Source organism: Balaenoptera musculus, chromosome 2 (genome assembly GCF_009873245.2).
Source record: "Balaenoptera musculus isolate JJ_BM4_2016_0621 chromosome 2, mBalMus1.pri.v3, whole genome shotgun sequence".
Taxonomy (NCBI): domain Eukaryota; kingdom Metazoa; phylum Chordata; class Mammalia; order Artiodactyla; family Balaenopteridae; genus Balaenoptera; species Balaenoptera musculus.
The window spans coordinates 90,834,996-90,853,104 of NC_045786.1; the positions used below are offsets into that span (position 1 = coordinate 90,834,996).

At 36.5% G+C, this 18,109-nt stretch overlaps 1 protein-coding gene across 14 annotated transcripts in view; it reads right to left on the reverse strand.

Annotated features, from left to right (window-relative positions):
* Positions 1-18,109, reverse strand: part of MGA (MAX dimerization protein MGA) — a 158,730-nt gene that overhangs the window by 75,829 nt on the left and 64,792 nt on the right. For all 14 annotated transcript variants that reach the window (XM_036845107.1, XM_036845116.1, XM_036845115.1 and 11 more), the window contains exon 2: positions 11,626-12,756. In XM_036845107.1, coding sequence (XP_036701002.1) covers positions 11,626-12,689 — 1,064 coding nt within the window. In that variant the 5' untranslated portion in view covers positions 12,690-12,756. The remainder of the gene's footprint in view (positions 1-11,625; positions 12,757-18,109) is intronic.

Consider the following 18,109-nt stretch of genomic DNA (forward strand, 5'->3'; position numbering starts at 1 on the left):
AGATAAGACCTGAAATCATAAAACTCCTAGAAGAAAACATAGGCAGTGTTAGCAATATTTTTTACCTCAGTCTTAGCAATATTTTTTTGGATATGTCTCCTGGGGCAAGGGAAACAAAAGCAAAAACAGACAAATCGGACTACACCAAACTAAAAAGCTTTTGCACAGCTTCTGCACCATCAACAAATGAAAAGGCTGCCTAATGAGTGAAAGAAGATATTCGCAAACAATTTAACAAATGGCTAATATCCAAAATATATAAAAATTCATTTAACTCAACATCAAAAAAAACAAGCAATCCAATCACAAAATGGACAGAGGACCTAAATAGACATCTCTCCAAAGAAGACATACAAATGGGCAACAGGTACATGAAAAGATGCTCAACATCACTCATCATCAAGGAAATGCAAGTCAAATCCACAATGAGCTATCACCTCATACCTGTCAAAATGGATATTATCAAAAAGACAATAGATAACAAGTGCTGGAGAGAATGTGGAGAAAAGGAAACCCTCAGGCACTGTTGGTGAGTATGTAAAATGGTGCAGCCGCTATGGAAAACAGTATGGAGGTTCCTCACGAATTTAAAGATAGAACTGCCATAGCAATTGTCAAGCAATTCCACTTCTGGGTATTTTTCCAAAGAAAACAAAAACACTAATTTAAAAAGACATATGCACCCCTATGTTCATAGCAGCATTACTCACAATGACCAAGATATGGAAGCAACCTAAGTGTCTATAAATAGGTAAATGGATAAAGAAGATGACAAATAGATGAATATTAGCCGCAAAACAAGAATGAAATCTTGCCATTTGCAACAACATGGATGGACCTAGAGGATATTGTGCTAAGTGAAATAAGTCAGACTAAAAAGACAAATACTGCATGATTTCACTTATATGTGGAATCTAAAAAACAAGTGAACAAATGTAACAAAACAAAAACAGAGTCACAGATGTAGAGAAGAAACAGATGGTTACCAGAGGAGGGGAGGGTAGGGGGAATGAATGAAATAAGTGAGGGAAATTAAAAGAGATACAAACTTCCAGTTACAAAATAAATGAGTCACAGGGATGTAATGTACAGTGCAGGAAATACAGCCAATAATAATGTAATATCTTCGCATGCTGACAGATGGTAACTAGATTTATAATGATGATCACTTTGTAACGTATAGAAATATCAAATCACCCTAAGCTACATGCCAGAACGAACATATTGTTGTAGGTCTATTATACTTCAAAACAAACTCAGAAAGAAATCAGATTTGTGGTTACTGGAGGCGGGGGAATGGGAAATTGGATGACGGTGGTGAAAAGGTATAAACTTCCAGTTAGAAAATAAATAAGCACTAGACTTATAATGTACAACATAATTAATAACACTGCTGTATGTTATACATTAAAGTTACTCTGAGAGTAAATCCTAAGAGTTCTCATCACAACGCCTGCCTCAAAATAATCTCAGCTCCCAAATCAAGCTTGCATATGTAAGACAAAGTTTGCATACGGCTAAATACCACTTTCAGACATGATGATAATGCTATTTCCTGGAGCATGCATGTCAAGTTGTTTTTTTCCCTTCAGTAACAAGGATACTGATGCACTCATAAATCTGAACCATTTTCTTAACTCATTAAGACCAGAAGCTTATAATACCACATGTAACACCAAAAACCACTGTCTATAACAAAGAAATACACATGACTCTGTCAGCTAACAAACTCCTCACCCTGGCCTCCAAAGTAATTTTAAAAGTAAATCCTCCATCATCCAAGGATAGATTAAACTGCTTTTGGATAATGAGGATAAAAATACTGGTGCTGCCAAAAAATTCCTAGAAGAGAACACAGGCAAAACATTCTCTGACATAAATCATACCAATATTTTCTTAGGTCAGTCTCCCAAGGCAATAGAAATAAAAGCAAAAATAAACAAATGGGACCTAATCAAACTTAAAAGCTTTTGTACAGCAAAGGAAACCATAAACAAAACAAAGAGACAACCTATGGACTGGGAGAAAATATTTGCAAATGATGTGACCAACAAGGACTTAATTTCCAAAATATACAAACAGCTCACACAACTCAATAACAAAAACAAACAACCCAACTGAAAAACAGACAAAAGACCTAAATAGAACTTTCTCCGAAGAAGACATACAGATGGCCAACAGGGACATGAAAAGATGCTCAACACCACTAATTATTAGAGAAATGCAAATCAAAACCACAATGAGGTATCAACTCACACCAGTCAGAAAGGCCATCATTAAAAAGTCTACAAATAACAAATACTGGAGAGGGTGTGGAGCAAAGGGAACCCTCCTACACTGTTAGTGGGAACGTAAATTAGTGCAGCCACTATGGAAAACTATATGGAGGTTCCTCAATAAACTAAAAATAGAGTTGTCATAGGATCCAGCAATCCCACTCCTGGGCATCTATCTGGACAAAACTATAATTCAAAAAGATACATGCACCCCATGTTCACAGCAGTACTATTCACAACAGCCAAGACATGAAAACAACCTAAATGTCCATCGACAGATGACTGGATAAAGAAAATGTGGTACATATAATACATAATGGAATACTACTCAGCCATAAAAAAAGGAATGAAACAATGCCATTTGCAGCAACATGGATGCAACCAGAGATTATCATACTAAGTGAAATAAGTCAGAAAGAGAAAGACAAACACCATATGATTTCACATATGTGGAATCTAAAATATAACACAAATGAACTTACCCACAAAACAGAAACAGATTCACAGACATAGAAAACAGACTTGTGGTTGCCAAGGGGGAAAGAAGAAGGGGAGGGATGGATTGGGAGTTTGGGAGTAGCACATGCAAACTATTATGTACAGAATGGATAAACAACAAGGTCCCACTGGATAGCACTGTATATTCAATGTCCTGTGATAAACCATAATAGAAAAGAATGTGAAAAAGAATGTACATATATAACTGAATCGCTTTGCTGTACAACAGAAATTAAACACCAAATCAACTGTCCTTCAATAAAATCAATTCAAAAAAATACTGGTGTTGAAGTGTTTCAATTTTTTTTAATTGTACTGGGTAATCAAGATGATTACACACTGGGTGGCATCCTCTAGTTGCAACTGCCAAAAAACAAAAACAAAACCACAGTGAAAAGCATAAACTGAAAACCACTTTCCCCCTTGACAGAATAAAAGAAAAACCTGTTCACTGCTTGAGTAACATCCACTCCACCTGTCAACAACCCTTAGAAAATAGCAAAGCACTAACTTTCCCATAAACAAGTCGGGGAACTCATGAATGTGGGGATTCCAAACTCAAAGAATAGTAGCTGTTAATGGGATATGAATTAAGTGAGAAAAGGAAGGTAAAAGAAAAGTACTGGGCTGGGATATACTTCTACCGAACTTGGGTTTTAACATTCAAATAAGGCAAGTTTCCAGCTGCACATGTAAGGAGTTTAGAAATAGCCACTATGTCCTAACAAGTGAAAAGTTAAACGGACTGAAAAATCAACAACTCTTTTGAATCCATAAGAGACAGTGAGGAGACTTCCCTGGTGGTCCAGTGGTTAAAAATCCACCTTCCAACACAGGGGACGCGGGTTCCATCCCTGGTCAGGGAACTAAGATCCCACATGCTGCAGGGAAACTAAGCCTGTGCACTGCAACAAAGAGCCCACATGCTGCAACTAAGAACCAACACAGCCAAATAAATAAATAAATATTTTTTAAAAAGAAACAAAGAAAAGGAAAGAAAAGAAACAAGCCAGGTTTCACACAGGCTTCTCTATTTAAAAAAAAAAAAGGAGAGAGAAAGAGAGACAGTGAGAGTACAGTGCAAACTGCTGAAAACAGTCAGGTGGATACAGGGGATCATGGTTAGAGCAGTAACTGACAATGGAAACCACCTTGGGAACCAGTGCCAGGGTAGAAAAACCTGAACTGTAACTGGAGTTGCTGAAGGCTCAATGTAGACAAGCCTGGGTTTAAAACTCCAGGGGTACCCAGTTATAGGGGTGCTCCCACATTTCTGTAAGTTTTCCACCAGGACCTAGACTAGGTTCTCACAGTAAATATTCCCTCGTGAGAAAAATCCTGGGCCGGGGGCGTCAGTCTGTTACTTTTAACAACAAAGCCTAACCTCTGGAAAAATTAGTTAACCAGAGTCTAACTTGGTGGGTTTTATCAGAGCCTAACTGACCTGGGGAAAAGAAATATCCAACTCCAGCCTACTCTAGCCAATCCTGTCCAACTTAAGGGGGCAAGAAAGAATATGAGAAGTACTTGTGAAGTTCACAGTCCAGAGGCACAGACTCATTAAAAAACTGAGACCTAACCATAGGACTAAAGAACACTTCCCTTTCCCTCACATCCATGCCTTACCATAACATTATTAAAGGCCTATTTACAGCACTTCCTTTTACCTAAGACATCATGTCCAGCTGTCAAGAAAAAATTACAAAGCATACTAAAAGGCAAAAAAACACAATTTGAAGACAGAGCAATCATCAAAATTATCATACTGGGATGCTGAAATTACCAGACTGGGAATTTATAACTATGATTAACATACTGAGGATTCTAATAAATAAAGAGACAACATGCAAGAACAGACGTGCAATGTAAGCAGAGAAATGAAAATCCTAAGAAAAACAAAAAGAGATGCTAAAGATCAAAAACATGGTAAAAGAAATGAAGAATGCCTTTGATGGGCTTATTAGTAGACTAGACACGGCTGAGGAAACAATCTCTGAGCTTGAAGATATAGCAACAGAAACCTCCAAAACTGAAAAGGAAAGAAAACAAAGGCTGAAAAGAACAGAATATCCAAGGACTGTGGGACAACTACAAAAGATGCAACATACGCATAATATGAGTATCAGAAAAAGAGAGGAACAGAAGAAATATTTAAAACAATGATGACTGAGATTTCCCCAAATTAATGTCAGACATCAAACCACAGAACCAGAAGCTCACAGAACACCAAGAAGGGTAACTACCAAAAGACTGTATGTAGTGGTGCCATTTTTAAACTGCAGAAAATCAAAGGTAAATAAAATATACTAAAAGAAGCCAGAGGAAAAAACACCTTACCTACAGAGGAACAAAGATAAGAATTCTATCCAACTTCTCCTCAGAAACCACAGAATCAAAAAGAGTGAAATATTATAAGTATTCAGAGAGTAAAACACCAACCTAGAATTCTGTACCCTGCAAAATTAAAGGAGAAATAAAGACTTTCAGAAACAAAAATTAACAGAATTTGTTGCCAGTTGATCTGACTTGCAAGAAATATTAAAAGAAGTTCTTCAGACAAATGTAAAATAACACAGGTCAAACTCAGATCTCCATAAAGAACAAGGAAGAAATAAGTGAATGCAAAATAAAACCTTTCTTTTGTTGTTGTTCTTAGTTGGTCTAACAGGTAACAATTTGTTCAAAATAATAGCAACAATACGTTTGATTACTTACGTATATATCACATATACATATTTATACATAAATGAAATGAATGATGACAGTGATACAAAGAACAGGAGAGAGTATTTACCAACTACCTGTGAACCAATATAGTGTTATCTGAAAATGGACTTGGGTTAAGTTGTAAATGTATATTCAAACCATAGAGTAACCACTAAAAAGAGTTAAAGTATAACTGATATGCTAAGAAGAGAAAGAAAACCAAATCATATAAAACGCTCAACTAAAACCACAAAAGGCAAATAAAGAGTGGAAAACAAAAATAGAAACAAAGAACAAGGACAAAAGAAAAACTGTAACAAATATGGTAGATATTAATCCAACTATTTCAATAATCATTTTGAATGTCAACAGTCTAAATGCACCAGTCAGAATGGATCAAAAAACAAGACCCAGGGCTTCCCTGGTGGCACAGTGGTTAAGAATCCACCTGCCAATGCAGGGGACACGGGTTCGATCCCCGGTCTGGGTAGATCTCACATGCCACAGAGCAACTAAGCCCGTGCACCACAACTACTGAGCCTGTGCTCTAGAGCCCACAAGCCACAACTACTGAGCCCATGTGCCACAACTACTGAAGCCCAAGCACCTAGAGCCCATGCTCTGCAAAGAGAAGCCACTGCAATGAGAAGCCCGCACACTGCAACGAAGAGTAGCCCCCGCTTGCCGTAACTAGAGAAAGCCCGCGCACAGCAACGAAGACCCAACACAGCCAAAAATAAATAAATAAAATAAATTTTAAAAAAAAACAAGGGCTTCCCTGGTGGCGCAGTGGTTGAGAATCTGCCTGCTAATGCAGGGGACACGGGTTCGAGCCCTGGTCTGGGAAGATCCCACATGCCACGGAGCAACTAGGCCCGTGAGCCACAACTATTGAGCCTGCGCTCCTCAACAAGAGAGGCCACGACAGTGAGAGGCCCGTGCACCGCAATGAAGAGTGGCCCCCGCTTGCTGCAACTAGAGAAAGCCCTCGCACAGAAATGAAGACCCAACACAGCCAAAACTAAATAAATAAATAAATAAAATTAAAAATTAAAAAAAAAACAAGACCCAATTACATATTATCTTTAAAACCCACTTTAAATATAAAGACACATAAAAATTCAAAGTAAATGGATAGAGAAAAATATATCATGCTAATACTAATCAACAAAAAGCAGGAGTAGCTATTTTAATTTCAGACAGAATAGACTTAAAAGTAATGAAAGTTATCAGGGATAATGAAGGACGTTACATAATGATAAAGGGTCAATCCTCCAAGAAGACATAACAATCCTTAACGTATATGTGCCCCAAAACAGAGTATCAACCTACATGAGGCAAAAACTAAAAGAAATGCAAGGAGAAACGGATGAATCTACTATCAGAGACTGAAACACATCAGAATGGACAGGTCCAGCAGGAAGAAAGTCAGTAAGGACATAATGGAATTCAGTTAAGCCATCAATTAACTAGATATAATTGACATGTATAGACTACTTCAACAACAGCAGAATACACATTCTTCTCAAGTTAACATGGAACAGTCACCAAGCTAAACCACATTCTGGACCATAAAACACATCTTAAAAAACTTAAAAGACTGTAATGAAATTAAACTAGAAATCACTGACAGAAAAATAACGAAAATCCCAAAGTAACTGATTAAACGACACACTTCTAAATAACACATGGGTCAAAGAAAAAATCTCGAGAGAAATTTTTAAATATTCTGAACTAAGTGAAAATATAAATACAATTTATCAAAATTTGTGGGACACAGAGAAAGCAGTGCTTACAAAGAAACATAGCACTGAACGCATATATTAGAAAAGAAGGAAGATCTAAAATCAATAATCTAAGTTTCCACCTTAGGAAATTAGAAAAAGAAGAGCAAATTAAATCCAAAGTGAGCAGCAGAAAAGAAATAAGAATCAGGGCAGAAATCAATGAAATTGAAAACAGAAAAATCAGTAGATAAAAATCAATAAAACCAAAAGCTGATTTTTTAAACTTTTTATTGATTTTTTTAATTGATCTTTTCAAAGATCAATAAAAAAAATCAATAAGCCTCTAGCCAGGCTAAGGAAAAAAGAGAGAAGACACAAATTACTATTATCAGAAATAAAAAGAGGGAGGACTTCCCTGGTGGCACAGTGGTTAAAAATCCACCTTCCAATGCAGGGGACGTGGGTTCGATCCCTAGTCAGGGAACTAGATCCCACATGCATAGCGCTACTATGAGTTTGCATGCCACAACTAAGGAGACCACCAGCCGCAACTAAGACCTGGTGCAACCAAAATAAATAATAAAATAAATTTAATTTAAAAAAAGAAAAAGAGGGACACCACTACAGATCCCATGGACATCAAAAGAATAATAAAGGAATATATGAACAATTTTATGCCAACAAATTTGATACCCTAGATAAAATGAGCCAATTCCTTGAAAAACACAATCTTCCAAAGCTCACACAAGAAACAATCAAAATAGGCCTATATTTATTTAAGAAATTGAATCAATAAGGTTCCAAAACAGAAAGCACCAGGCCCAGATGGGTTCACTGGTAAAATTTCCCAAACATATGAGAAAGAAATGATACCAATTCTCTACAATCTCTTTCAGAAGATGGAGTAGTGGCAATACTTCCTGACTCCTTCTATGAAGCCAGCATAACCCCAATCCCAAAACCAGACAAAGACATTACAAGACAACTGCAGACCATTATTCCTCAAAATCAGAAATGCAAAAATCCTCAACAAAATACAAGCAAATCAAATAAAACATATAAAAAGAATTATACACCACGACCATGCGGGATTCATCCCAGGTATACGAGGTTGGTTCATTCAAAAATCAATTAACATAATCCATCACATCAATAAACCAAAAAAGAAAAAAAAAGTCACATGATATCAACAGATTCAGAAAAAGCATTTGACAATATGCAACACCCATCCATGATAAAAACTCTCAGTAAATCAGCAATAGAAGGGAACTTCCTCAACTTAATCAAGAATATCTACAAAGGAAACTAAGATCCCGCATACGGCAAGGTACGGCCAAAAAAAAGAATATCTACAAAAAACCTAAAACAAACATCATACTTAATGGTGAGAAACTAGAAACTTTCCCACTAAGATCAGAAACAAGGCAAGGATGTCACCTCTCATTGCTCCTTTTCAGCATCATACTGAAAGTCCTAGTGAATGCAATAGGACAAGAAAAGGAAATAAAGGAATACAGATTTGAGAGAAAGAAAACTGTCTTGTTCATGAATCACATGATCGTCTAGGTAGAAAATCCAAAAGAATCTCCAAAAAACTTCTGGAACTAATAAGTGATTATAGCAAGGTTGCAGAATACAAGGATAAAGTATCAAAGTCAATTGCTTCCCTATATATCAACAGAGAACAAGTGGAATTTGAAGTTAAAAAAAACAATACCATTTACATTATCACCCCCAAATAGTGAAATACTGAGGTATAAATCTAATATGTGCAAGATCAATATGGGGAAAATGACAATACTCTGATGCAAAAAATTAAAGAACTAAATAAATGGAGAGACAGTCAGTGTTCATGAATAGGAAGACTCAATACAGTTAAGATGTCAGTTCTTCCCAACTTGATCTATAGATTCAATGCAACCAAAATCAAAATCCCAGCAAGTCATTTTATAGATATTGATGAACTGATTCTCAAGTCTATATAGAGAAGAAAAAGACCCAGAACAGCCAACACAATATTGAAGGAGAACAAAGTTGGAGGGCTAACACTACCCAGGTTCAAGACTTACTTAAAAAGCTACAGTAATCAAATCAGTGTAATACTGGTGAAAGAACAAATAGGTCAGTGGAACAGACTAGAGAGCCCACAAATAGACTCACATAAATAGAGTCAACTGATCTTTGACAAAGGAGCAAGGACAGTACAATGGAGCAAAGAGAGTCTTCTCAACAAATGGTGCTGGAACAGCAGGACATCCACATGCAAAGAAATGAATCTAGACGCAGACCTTCCAACTTTCACATAAATTAATACAAAATGGATCATAAACCAAAATGTAAAACACAGAACTATAAGGATCCTAAAAGATAACGTAAGAGAAAACCTACATGACCTTAAATATGGCAGTGACTTTTTAGATATGAAATCAAAGGCATGATCCATGAAGGAAATCATTGATAGGCTGAACTTCATTAAAATAATAAACTGCTTTGTGAAAGACAACAACAAGAGAATGAGAAGACAGACCACAGACTAGGAGAAAATATTTGCAAAACACATGTTATCCAAAATATACAAGGAACTGGGACTTCCCTGGTGGTCCTTAAGAATCCACCTTCCAATGCAGGGGACACGGGTTCGATCCCTGGTCGGGGAACTAAGATCCCACATGCCACGGGGCAACTAAGCCTGCACACAGCAACTACTGAGCCCATGCACTCTGCAGCTCGTGCGCCACAAGTAGAGAGAAGCCCGCGCGCTGCAACGACGATCCCGCATGCCACAACTAAGACCCAAGGCAGCCCAAAAAACACCAAAATATATAAGGAACTCTTAAGACAACAGTAAAACAATCTGATTAGAAAATGGGCCAAAGACCTTAACAGACACCAAAGATGACATACAGATGGCAAATTAGCATATGAAAAGATGCACCACATCGTGTCATCAGGGAAAGGCAAATTTAAACAAGATACTACTACTACACACCTATTAGAAAGGCCAAAATCCAGAAAACTGACAACACCAAGTGCTGACAAGGATGCAGAGCAACAAGAACTCTCATTTCTGCAAAATGGTACAGCCACTTTGGAAGAGTCTGGCAGTTTCTTATAAATCTAAACATCACTGTTACCATACGATCTAGTGACCACGCTCTTTGGTATATACCCAAATGAACTGAAGACTTGGACATGGAAGTTCATGGCAGCTTTATTCATAATTGCCAAACCTGGGAAGCACCCAAGATGTCCTTCAGGAGGTGAATGAATAAATGAACTGGTACAACCAAACAAGGAAATATTATTCAGCACTGAAAAAAAATGTGCTATCAAGCCATGAATAGACATGAAGGAACCTTACATACATATTACTAAGTGAAAGAAGCTAATTTGAGAAGGCTACATACTGTATAATTCCAACTATATGAAATTCTGGACAAGGCAAAGCAGTGAGATAATAAAAAGGTAAAAGGTTGCCAGATGTGAAGGGGAAGGGGAATTAACAGGTGGAGAATAGAGGATTTCTAGGGCAATGAAAATACTCTGTATGATACTATGAGGGTGGATACATGTCATTACATATTTGTCCAAACCCACAGAATGTATATCACCAACAATGAACCCTTATGTAATCTACAGACTTTGGGTGATTATGATGCGTCAATATAGGTTCATCAATTGACACAAATGTACCACTCTGGTGGAGAATGTTGCTAATGGGAATGGCTATGCATGTGTGGAGGCAGGGGCTGTATGGGAAATCTCTGTACTTTCCTCTCAATTTTGCTGCAAACCTAAAATTGCTCTAAAAACATAAAGACTTTGATAAAAATAAATAAATAACACAAGTTCAGATTTAAAAAACATAAGAGTATATCATGCTATTTTACATGTAATAACCTTCAGCTTATTTCTTAGGCAATTTATGGATTAGGATGTCCACAGGGCACAAAATTCTTACGTACTACATATAAACAACTTTACTTTAAATCTCTTCTGTGCCTCACTGGATAAGTTCTGTTTCAGTTATGATTTGGGGGTCATTCTTTTCCCTTCCCCAATCAATCAAGAGTTGTCTATACATACTGTACGCCAACTATATTTCAATATTTTTTAAAAGTCTTCTATATATATTAGCAAGGAACAGCCACACATGATTAACAAAAGTCTAAGCCTAAAATCTAAATCTAAGGTCCCCATTCTGATAAGTCATCTAATTCGCCTACAATTCTGGATTGTGAACCCAATCAATATTCATTACAGAAAAATGAACTGTCACTTCACAGAATGTAAAAGCAACTGTGGTATATTTTATAGCGGCTTGCATTTATCAATGTCTAAAGTCAGCAGTCCACACAATCAGTATTTTAAATTCAAACCTTCCTTTTATCTCTAAGAACAGAAAATCTGTTACCTACCTTTCAGAAACCTCTTGCTTCAAATGAGGAACTTCACCAAGTGCTGAATCAATATCCATGAAACCTAGAAAGTCTCGTTTTACATTAAGGGAAGGCTTCTCCAAACCCTTGCATGATGCTTCATGACCCCTCAATAAAGGATCCGAATCAGTTAGCTGTATCTCTGACCCCTCACCTTCTGTAAGACGGACCCGTTGACCAGGAGAACTGGGAACACTATTCCCTTCCTGGTCAGAGTTGTTCTTTTGCTTTCCATCTCTCTGGGGCTTACTATTCAGCCCATCATCCCGGAAGCCTTTAGCAAATGGATTGTAATCTATTTTCAACTGGGTAATCTGAATGTTTTGATAAGCTGTTACTGCAAAGAATTCAGTCTGTGGGAAGGTAAAAGTGTGGACACCAGGGCCATTTAATTGTATCACTTCGGTAGCCTTCTCTGCAGGCACCAAATGAAGCCTCGGCAGGTAGCGATGCATAGAGTGCAAGATAATATGCCCTTCTTGGTCCAGTGTATTGTTGGTAAGTTTGAGTTTATAGAAAGATACTGGTTGATGCATCCAATAATGACCTGTGGAAGGAGATTCTGGATGAATAAAAACCCTACCCAAAACATGGGGCTCAGCCTTCCCACTGGGCTCCCACCAGCGACCATTCCATTTATAACGATGGTTATCCACAGGAGATATATCCATGACGAGGATATATTTCATATTTGAATCTAAACCTGTTATCCAATAACGACAGTAAGGAAACATGCGTCTTCCCTGTTTGGTCAGGATCATCTCTGTGCTTCGATGATAGAATTCATTCCACATACTATTGTTATCCAAGGTGACAGTGATTCCTCCTACAGTACAATCAGCTGGAAGGCAAATCTTTCCCTTAGATTTTCCTGGTGATGAAACACTGCTAGCCAAAGCACAGGCATCCCGATTAGTAACCAAAATTCCTTGATCAGTTTTGCCATTTCCTGGCTGTTTTAGGATGACAAAGAAGGTAGGTGCTGCTCCTGCCACTGTCCCACCATCTTGATTAGCCAATATAATCTGCTGTTTCTCCTCCATGATTCCAGTGGGAAAATCAGTAGTAAGATAACTATAGTTACCACATAATCACAATGGCCTTCCCAGCCTAAAAAACAAGCAAAGAAACACTTTAATCAAGTGAACATTTATTTTGTTAACAAAAATACAAGAATGATTACATTACCCCCAAAATACATTCCTAAATTCTTCTAAGACTTTGCTTCTACCTTTCTCTCAATCACTGTGAAGATACTGATTCTGGAATATTTGATTATCTTTTTAAAGTTCATTTTAATCTAATTAGTTAAATTACTCATATCCCAATCCTCCAATAATTCACTATACATACTACAATCTCACATAAAAACAAAAAGTGTAGATTCATTTTAGAAAAACTACATGAAAGTATAAAAGTATACAGACTTGGAACTTCCCTGGTGGCACAGTGGTTAAGAATCTGCCTGCCAATGCAAGGGAAGATTCCTAGTCGGGGAAGATCCCACTTGCCACAGAGCAACCAAGCCCGTGTGCCACAACTACTGAGCCCAAGCGCCACAACTACTAAGCCCAAGCGCCACAACTACTGAAGCCCGTGTGCTCTAAGGGCCCACATGCTGCAACTACAGGGCCTGCATGCTGCAACTACTGAAGCCCGCGCACCTAGAGCCCGTGCTCTGCAACGAGAGAAGCCACTGCAATGAGAAGCCCGCACACCAAAACGAAGAGTAGCCCCTGCTCACCACAACTAGAGAAAGCCTGCGTGCAGCAACGAAGACCCAACGCAGCCAAAAAAATTAATTAATTAATTTAAAAATAAAATAAATGCCTTAGTTTTTAGAAAAGTATACAGACTTAAAGAGATTAAGTTGGAAAGTTATTTTTATTTTAAAAGCATCCTGATACTTAATGAATTAATTTGCCAGAGGATTCCATTACACAGCAAGTTCTCCTGAGATGAGTAAAAATTAACAAATTTACATGTTATCTTTGTATAGGATCAACTCTTATTATGGTACTGGCATGAGTTCATACATAAGTAAAAAGCTATTTAACTTGTTAGTACATACATTTAAAGAAACCATGACAAATCACTGGAACTTACTAGGAAAGAAACAGTTGGCTCCACACCTCAGACCTTACACTGAAAAAAATTCCAGACAGACCAAACATTTAAATCCCACCCCACCCCGTCTCAGTGTAATTATTTTTTAATTCTTAAAGAAATCTTTGAGAAAAGCTTTTTGATAATAAGCAGGACACAAAACCTAGAAGTCAATAAGACTACAGAATTTTTGACAAATTCAAAATCATGTAAATTTGTTTTTAACATGACAAAAACCATCCACGCAAAATAAAAAACAAATGCCTAACTGGAAAACTATATTTGCAACTCATATCATAAAGAACTCATTTCCCTAATATCAAAAGGGATCTTTTTATACAAATCAACAAGACAAAAAATCTAACAGAAAAATGGACAAAGAATAGGAAAAGCAAATGGTTATGAAAACGTACATAGTCTCGCAATAGAGGAAATTAAAGTCGCCCTAAAATACTGTTTTTACCCTATCAGAACGGCAAAAATCAAAGTTTGGCAGAGGTGTTGTAAAGGGTGTACGTCAACCAGCATTCTCATCTAACCAGCTGCTGAGAGTGTAAGATGACAGAATCTAAGAGGATAACATGAAAATATCAAAAGTACAAATGCATACATCCCATGAAACAGTAGTTCTTCTAGGACTTTATCTTATATACATGTGTGCAAATACAAGCATACACACCAGTGATAAATGGTGGTACAATGACAGAGTGGAATATTCTGCAGCTAGAAAAGAATTATAAACTTTATGGACTCATACAAAATTATCTACAAGATATATTAAGAGCATAAAGTTCAAAAGAATTGTAGATTATGCTACATACTTCTATAAAGTTTAAACAAAGAAAAAGCCAAAGAAAAAACCCAGTATGTATGTATTTGCTTGACACAGACTATCTGTAAAGTCAAAAAAGGAACTGGTAGTATTGGCTTTATCAAGGGAAAACAGGGTGGCTGGAAGAATACATATTCTGACACTTTCTAAATTTTGTATCTTGTAAACATACAACCAATTAAAAAAAAAACTAAATTAGTTAACTCATAAAAGTTACAAGAAAAACGCCACATATATCGTATGATTCCATTTACATGAAATGTCCAGAACAGGTAAATCTACAGAAAGTAGATCCATAGTTGACAGTGAAAAGGGAGAGGAATAACTGGGACAATTGCTAATTGGTATGGGGTTTCTTTTGGGAGTGACCGAAATGTTCAGGAACTAAAAACCACTTAAATGTATCCTTTAAAATGGTGAATTTTATGTTATGTGAATTCTATCTCAATAAAATGTTTTAAAGAAATCTCAGATTGTTACATTCAACTAACGTGATGTGCTAAAATAAATTACCTAAATATTCTACAAGATGTAAAGCTATCACCAATTAGCTTTTATACAAAAAAGGAAAATGTTACATCACTACATCTGTTTAAAGTGGGTCAGTAATTTTGACTAATCAAATTGAGCCACTTATTGGTGCTCCTCATTGTAAGTCTAATTTTACTTTTCATCAGAACTACTAACAAGCAGCAAAAGCACCTGATCTGAATTTCACATCTTCTTACAGGGCTGGTCACATGACCGCCCCCCCCAAAAAAGGGGGGGGCTCCAAAACTTAAAATATTCATTAGCCTGAGAATATTTTAAAAATCAAGGCTTCAAAAAAGGTTGGCTATTTTTTTGTATTATGGCTAAATGTGAAAATAGAAACTCACTTTCTGACACCACTGTACTAATACCCAGGAAAGATGAAAAAAGAATCTCTCCTCCGATTTGGAGTTTAAGAGAGAGATAAAATTTAGAATGATTCTTTTCAAAAGCTTCCTCAGGCTTAAGGCAATTAGGTTTATTGGTTTCCTAAAACTACCAAGTTTAAGTAACACCTATCAGAGACCGATAAAACAAAATTTAAACAGACTGAGAAGTCACAAATAAAGTGACTTTATAAAAATAGTAAAGTTCAGAAAATTCACAAAAACCAATTCCTCTAAAATTGTGTATATATCAAATAACACAAACTCCTAATCCTGTATTTAGTCCATAAAGCTCAAAATTTTGTTACAAATCAATTATTTTTGTAAGCAATTATGCAAAAACACTCTCATGAAGTGCATTTAAATATGGCACGCAGCGAAGAAGTATCTGAAAAAATTTTTTAGCTATCCCAAACCTATGAAGACATTATAGGGTTCAGAATATCTTAAACATTATCTTCTATAATATTAAATTCTTGATTTTCAGATCATTTTTACAGGTAAAACTATGGCAAAGAAGTTTTAACCAATCACTATCTTTTAAAAATTAATCTATGAAATATCAAAGATTCTACTGACAAATCCAGTTTAGTGTTAGAGACTTCACTGAAGTAAACTTTATACTTACGTTATATATACACATTTCAAAATTTTCCTTTCATCTAAACAGAAAAATTAAGTGCAGAAGAGTCAGACTGCCCTATCTGCACTCTGTACACAGGTAACTAATAAATGTAAAAATGTGTATTAAGAAGAAAAAAAAGTTAGAACTTTCAGACTTTTGATTTGTATAAGGTCTTTTTTTAATCCTCCAGTCAAGTTATTCCAGGAGTTGATCAAAATGTATAAAACCAAAAACCTAATTTACGAACAAAACAATCTCTATCTTGAGCCATACATTGCTACTGGTTTACAAACAAGTAATAAAATTTTATTCCACAACAATCTTTAAGCACAGATTTCACTTCACTATAAGCAATATGCCTATGCTTTTGGAATACTATATATATCGGATTTTCTAAAGAAAGGATAGTCAATTCAGCAAACTTAGCTGTTTCAGACACACAAATACCACTCTAAAGTCTAAGATAACTTTAACCAATTGCAAAAATCAAATTACTTTAGGAAGAACTAGGCTACTCATGAAGCAGTAAATCTCCTTCCAGCAAGATTCTAAAAATACACTGTGTTTGGCTCTCTGAAAGCATTAAGGAAGACCACAGTTTTGGTACATAGATATAACTTAACGTTCAAAAAAAAAATCTCAGTTCAGCTTTTCAAGATCAAGCAGTTATCTAAATAAAATAACTATAAAAATGACCAGAGGAGGTAAGTTTAGTTGTGGATGGGAAATACTCTAACATTCTGAAAATGTCAGCGCTTTGAAGGTAGAGGCACTCACACACCAAAACACAAATGCCATTTCGCAGAGAATGTTTTCAGGTAACATGGCAAGTTCCATAAGTAAATTGCTACAATTTCGGAGTCCCTATTCTGAGTATCTTTTCACCAGTGACCTCTCTCGGAAATGTTTAACTACTAAAGCCATAACCCTCATACAACTTACCAAATACACTAGCTGGTTTACTAGGTAGTTACCTAATTCAATGATTGAGGTACTAGCCCCCCCCCAAAGTACGCCAATTTAAAATTCCAAATCAATACGATTACTTTAAAAACACAAAATATTCAAATGATGGCGAACCTAAACCGAATGTTTCCAAAGTTGCTAAAAATAACCATAACTTTTCATACAACAAATGCATTACTGTACGGTAAGCACAAAGATGTAGTTTGTTCCTTAACATAATCATTCACTACAACAGTGTGCTTACGTTTCTGAAACTCAAATTTGTAAGAGAATAGGTTCACTCGAATTTCAGTATTCACCAATATACGAGCCCAGAAATTTGAAAAATCTTTTTAAAACTATAATTTGCACACAAAAATAATCAGAAAATATGATAGCAAGTGATGCAAAGAGTAAAAGAGCCAACTATCCGTTCTTAATCGTCACTAAGTTAACTTTAATAACTAAATAAATGGTACTCGCGATCTCTTAATAAGCGCTTACTTTGGACCAGACTATACCCTGGGCATTTTATCATCACCACAACCCTAAATTTGAAAGGTAAATTTCAAAATATTATCTGAAATGCTTTAGGTTTTAAGGCACAAAGTTGCATTTACCTAAGATAGTAGGCCCCCCCTCCTCTTCTCTCCTCAAATACCATTTGTTAATGCTGGCTTCATGAGCATTTTCTATTCCTAGGAATGATCCCTTAACTACAACTCGGTGTTAGAAAGCTCTCAGGTCCCTAATATTTGCATAAGTAGAATTTGAAGAACTAACATTTATGGCAGAAACGGACAGCAATCAAATGGCCACCCTGCCTTGGATTAAGTATGGCAAGGTACCTGGGGCACTAAGTTTTCTCAAATCCTAAGCATGTGTTTTCTGGAAAGCGCATCCAACCCACTCAACTCACACAACAGCTGGAAACATAGCCCTACAGCAGCAAGAAGCACTAGCGCCCACTCCATACCCTTGGAAGTGAAAAGGCCGCCTGCCAGTCTCGGAGGACTGCAGTCGCCGTCGACTATCGGG